This window comes from Oncorhynchus mykiss, unplaced genomic scaffold (genome assembly GCF_013265735.2).
Source record: "Oncorhynchus mykiss isolate Arlee unplaced genomic scaffold, USDA_OmykA_1.1 un_scaffold_177, whole genome shotgun sequence".
Classification (NCBI taxonomy): Eukaryota; Metazoa; Chordata; class Actinopteri; order Salmoniformes; family Salmonidae; genus Oncorhynchus; species Oncorhynchus mykiss.
The window spans coordinates 813,447-819,446 of NW_023493671.1; the positions used below are offsets into that span (position 1 = coordinate 813,447).

Consider the following 6,000-nt stretch of genomic DNA (forward strand, 5'->3'; position numbering starts at 1 on the left):
AGACGAGAGGGAGGAGAGAGACGAGAGGGAGGAGAGACGAGAGAGAGGAGAGACGAGAGGGAGGAGAGACGAGAGGGAGGAGAGACGAGAGGGAAGAGACGAGAGAGAGAGGAGAGACGAGCGGGAGGAGAGACGAGAGGGAGGAGAGAGACGAGAGAGACGAGAGAGAGGAGACGAGAGAGACGAGAGAGAGGAGAGAGACGAGAGGGAGGAGAGAGACGAGAGGAAGGAGAGAGACGAGAGGAAGGAGAGAGACGAGAGAGACGAGAGACGAGAGGGAGGAGAGACGAGAGGGAGGAGAGACGAGAGGGAGGAGACGAGAGGGAGGAGACGAGAGGGAGGAGACGAGAGGGAGGAGACGAGAGGGAGGAGACGAGAGGGAGGAGAGACGAGAGGGAGGAGACGAGAGGGAGGAGAGACGAGAGGGAGGAGAGACGAGCGGGAGGAGAGACGAGCGGGAGGAGAGACGAGAGACGAGAGAGAAGAGAGACGAGAGGGAGGAGAAAGGGGAGAGGGAGGAGAGACGAGAGGGTTGAAAAAGGGGAGAGAGAGGAGACACGAGAGGGAGGAGAAAGGGGAGAGAGAGGAGAGACGAGAGGGAAGAGAAAGGGGAGAGAGAGGAGAGACGAGAGGGAGGAGAAAGGGGAGAGAGAGGAGAGACGAGAGGGAGGAGAAAGGGGAGAGAGGAGAGACGAGAGGGAGGAGAAAGGGGAGAGAGAGGAGAGACGAGAGGGAGGAGAGACGAGAGGGAGGAGAGACGAGAGGGAGGAGAGACGAGAGACGAGAGAGAGAGGAGAGACGAGCGGGAGGAGAGACGAGAGGGAGGAGAGAGACGAGAGTCGAGAGAGAGACGACAGAGACGAAAGAGAGGAGAGAGACAAGAGAGACGAGAGAGACGAGAGAGACGAGAGGGAGGAGAGAGACGAGAGGGAGGAGAGAGACGAGAGGGAGGAGAGAGACGAGAGGGAGGAGAGAGACGAGAGGGAGGAGAGACGAGAGAGAGGAGAGACGAGAGGGAGGAGAGACGAGAGGGAAGAGACGAGAGGGAGAGGAGAGACGAGCGGGAGGAGAGACGAGAGGGAGGAGAGAGACGAGAGAGACGAGAGAGAGGAGACGAGAGAGACGAGAGAGAGGAGAGAGACGAGAGGGAGGAGAGAGACGAGAGGAAGGAGAGAGACGAGAGGAAGGAGAGAGACGAGAGAGACGAGAGACGAGAGAGACGAGAGACGAGAGGGAGGAGAGACGAGAGGGAGGAGACGAGAGGGAGGAGACGAGAGGGAGGAGACGAGAGGGAGGAGACGAGAGGGAGGAGACGAGAGGGAGGAGAGACGAGAGGGAGGAGAGACGAGCGGGAGGAGAGACGAGCGGGAGGAGAGACGAGAGACGAGAGAGAAGAGAGACGAGAGGGAGGAGAAAGGGGAGAGGGAGGAGAGACGAGAGGGTTGAAAAAGGGGAGAGAGAGGAGACACGAGAGGGAGGAGAAAGGGGAGAGAGAGGAGAGACGAGAGGGAAGAGAAAGGGGAGAGAGAGGAGAGACGAGAGGGAGGAGAAAGGGGAGAGAGAGGAGAGACGAGAGGGAGGAGAAAGGGGAGAGAGAGGAGAGACGAGAGGGAGGAGAGACGAGAGGGAGGAGAGACGAGAGGGAGGAGAGACGAGAGAGAGGAGAAAGGGGAGAGGAGTGTTACTGAATAACCAAGAGGAGAGTTCAATCCACACAGACGTCACCCCACTAGAGCCTGAACTGGCAGCTTTTCCCTCTGTCAGGTATTCAGCTACAGTCTCTCCAGATCACCCCACTAGAGCCTGAACTGGCAGCTTTTCCCTCTGTCAGGTATTCAGCTACAGTCTCTCCAGATTACCCAACGGTGATGAGAACGGGACAGGTTCCATGGCAACTAAGTGATTCTGAATTTGCTCCGTGGCGATTTGTCTGACAGGTATTTTTATGTATTCAGAAAAATGGTTCCTCTCAGCATATTAACCACCTCATCAACTGTTTGGAACAGAAATATCGGCACTGGAGCCGGAACACACTGGAGTACACACTGGATTACACAATGGAGTACACACTGGAGTACACACTGGAGCCGGTACACACTGGAGTACACACTGGAGCCGGTACACACTGGAGCACACACTGGAGTACACACTGGAGCCGGTACACACTGGAGTACACACTGGAGTACACACTGGAGCCGGTACACACTGGAGTACACACTGGAGTACACACTGGAGCCGTTACACACTGGAGCCGTTACGCGCTGGAGCCGTTACGCGCTGGAGCCGGTACACACTGGAGCCGCTACACACTGGAGTACACACTGGAGCCGGTACACACTGGAGTACACAATGGAGTACACACTGGAGTACACACTGGAGCCGGCAACACACTGGAGTCGGTACACACTGGAGCCGTTACACACTGGAGTACACAATGGAGCCGGTACACACTGGAGTACACACTGGAGCCGGTACACACTGGAGCTGGTACACACTGGAGTACACACTAGAGCCGGTACACACTGGAGCCGGGAACACACTGGAGTAAACAATGGAGCCGGTACACAATGGAGCCGGGAACACACTGGAGTACACACTGGAGCCGGGAACACACTGGAGCCGGTAACACACTGGAGCCGGTAACACACTGGAGCCGGTAACACACTGGAGCCGGTAACACACTGGAGCCGGGAACACACTGGAGCCGGGAACACACTGGAGCCGGGAACACACTGGAGCCGGGAACACACTGGAGTACACACTGGAGCCGGGAACACACTGGAGCCGGGAACACACTGGAGCCGGGAACACACTGGAGCCGGGAACACACTGGAGCCGGGAACACACTGGAGCCGGGAACACACTGGAGCCGGTAACACACTGGAGCCGGGAACACACTGGAGCCGGGAACACACTGGAGCCGGGAACACACTGGAGCCGGGAACACACTGGAGCCGGGAACACACTGGAGCCGGGAACACACTGGAGCCGGGAACACACTGGAGCCGGGAACACACTGGAGCCGGGAACACACTGGAGCCGGTACTAAGATAAATCAGGAAGCTCTAACTATATTATAATAGAAAGTATGCTTACACTGGACGATATGAGAGACCAGCAGGGCAGCACTGGTGTCGTTGCAGGTCAGACGTCCACACGCCAGATCATGCTTTATCTGGAGAGCAAACAGGTACCTGAGAGAGAGAGAGGAGAAGGAGAGAGAGAGAGGAGAAGGAGAGAGTAGAATGAGAGAGAGAGATGGAGAGAGAGAAAGAGAGAGAAGGAGAGAGTAGAATGAGAGAGAGAGAAGGAGAGAGAGAAGGAGAGAGAGAGACGGAGAGAGAGAGACGGAGAGAGAGAGACGGAGAGAGAGAAGGAGAGAGAGAGGAGAGAGAGGAGCAGAGAGAGAGAAGAGAGAGAGTGGAGAGAGGAGAGAAAGAGGAGAGAGAGAGAGGAGAAGGAGAGATAAGGAGAGAGAAGGAGAGAGAGGAGAGAGAGAGTGGAGAGAGGAGAGAAATAGGAGAGAGGAGAGAGAGAGGAGAAGGAGAGAGGAGAATGAGAGAGAGGAGAAGGAGAGAGAGAGAGGAGAAAGAGAGGGAAGGAGAGAGGGAAAGAGAGGGAAGGAGAGAGGGAAGGAGAGAGGGAAGGAGAGAGGAGAATGAGAGAGAGGAGAAGGAGAGAGAGAGAGGAGAGAGAGAGGAGAAGGAGAGAGGAGAATGAGAGAGAGAGGAGAAGGAGAGAGAGAGAGAGAGAGAGGAGAGAAAAAAAGAGCGAAAGAGAGAGAAAGAGGGGGAGAAAACATGAGAGGATACGCATGGTAACTATTAACCTTTAGTCTGCACAGTCAGAAACCTGGTGTGTAATGGCATAGTCTTGAAAACCCAACCCGCCTTACAGGGCCTTACTTACTTACTTACTTACCCGCCTTACTAAAAGTCACGTCTGTTGCCTTGACAGAGTGTGCATCCACAAACAGCGTGAGAATGTTGCCAAGCCATTAAACAGCCCTCCATCCATCTAATCGAATCCCCGAGCTGACAAGGACAAAATCTGTCGTTCTGCCTCTGACCAAGGCAGTTAACCCACTGTTCCCCTGAACAAGGCAGTTAACCCACTGTTCCCCTGAACAAGGCAGTTAACCCACTGTTCCCCTGAACAAGGCAGTTAACCCACTGTTCCCCTGAACAAGGCAGTTAACCCACTGTTCCCCTGAACAAGGCAGTTAACCCACTGTTCCCCTGAACAAGGCAGTTAACCCACTGTTCCCCTGAACAAGGCAGTTAACCCACTGTTCCCCTGAACAAGGCAGTTAACCCACTGTTCCCCTGAACAAGGCAGTTAACCCACTGTTCCCCTGAACAAGGCAGTTAACCCACTGTTCCCCTGAACAAGGCAGTTAACCCACTGTTCCCCTGAACAAGGCAGTTAACCCACTGCTCCCCTGAACAAGGCAGTTAACCCACTGCTCCCCTGAACAAGGCAGTTAACCCACTGTTCCCCTGAACAAGGCAGTTAACCCACTGTTCCCCTGAACAAGGCAGTTAACCCACTGTTCCCCTGAACAAGGCAGTTAACCCACTGTTCCCCTGAACAAGGCAGTTAACCCACTGTTCCCCTGAACAAGGCAGTTAACCCACTGTTCCCCTGTACAAGGCAGTTAACCCACTGCTCCCCTGAACAAGGCAGTTAACCCACTGTTCCCCTGAACAAGGCAGTTAACCCACTGCTCCCCTGAACAAGGCAGTTAACCCACTGCTCCCCTGAACAAGGCAGTTAACCCACTGTTCCCCTGAACAAGGCAGTTAACCCACTGCTCCCCTGAACAAGGCAGTTAACCCACTGTTCCCCTGAACAAGGCAGTTAACCCACTGCTCCCCTGAACAAGGCAGTTAACCCACTGCTCCCCTGAACAAGGCAGTTAACCCACTGTTCCCCTGAACAAGGCAGTTAACCCACTGCTCCCCACTGCTCCCCCCACCCACTGTTCCCCTGAACAAGGCAGTTAACCCACTGGCCCTTCGTTGGACACTGTTAACAACGAGCTTCAATGCCATACAACACTCCTTCCGTGGCCTCCAACTGCTCTTAAATGCAAGTAAAACTAAATGCATGCTCTTCAAACGATTGCTGCCTCCACCTGGCCCGACTAGCATCACTACTCTGGACGGTTCTGACTTAGAATATGTGGACAACTACAAATACCTAGGTGTCTGGAGACTGTAAACTCTCCTTCCAGACTCACATTAAGCATCTCCAATCCCAAATTAAATCTAGAATCGGCTTCCTATTTCGCAACAAAGCATCCTTCACTCATGCTGCCAAACATACCCTCGTAAAACTGACTACCGATCTTCGACTTTGGCGATGTCATTTACAAAATAGCCTCCAACACTCTACTCAGCAAATTGGATGCAGTCTATTACAGTGCCATCCGTTTTGTCACCAAAGCACCATCTACTACCCACCACTGCGACCTGTATGCTCTCGTTGGCTGGTCCTCGCTTCATATTCGTCGCCAAACCCACTGGCTCTAGGTCATCTATAAGTCTTTACTAGGTAAAACCCCGCCTTATCTCAGCTCACTGGTCACCATAACAACATCCAACCGTAGCACACGCTCCAGCAGGTATATTTCCATGGACATCCCCAAAGCCAACACCTCCTTTGGCCACCTTTCCTTCCAGTTCTCTGCTGCCAATGACTGGAACGAATTGCAAAAAATCACTGAATTTGGAGACTCATATCTCCCTCATTAACTTTAAGCATCAGCTATCTGAGCATCTTACCAACCAATCGGTAAATATCCCATCCAACCAACTACCGACCTCATCCCCATATTGGTTTTGTTTTTCTGCTCTTTTGTACACCAGTATTTCTACTTGCACATCCTCATCTGCACATACATCACTCCAGTGTAAATTGCTAAATTGTAATTACTTTGCTACTATGGCCTATTTATTGCCTTACCCCCTACCTCCATTTGCACACACTGTATATATA

General features: G+C 53.4%; 1 protein-coding gene across 2 annotated transcripts in view; it reads right to left on the reverse strand.

Annotated features, from left to right (window-relative positions):
* LOC110513522 (FERM, ARHGEF and pleckstrin domain-containing protein 1) overlaps positions 1-6,000 on the reverse strand; it is a 113,772-nt gene that overhangs the window by 48,782 nt on the left and 58,990 nt on the right. For both annotated transcript variants that reach the window (XM_036972579.1, XM_036972580.1), the window contains exon 6: positions 3,097-3,194. In XM_036972579.1, the coding sequence (XP_036828474.1) occupies positions 3,097-3,194 (98 nt within the window). The remainder of the gene's footprint in view (positions 1-3,096; positions 3,195-6,000) is intronic.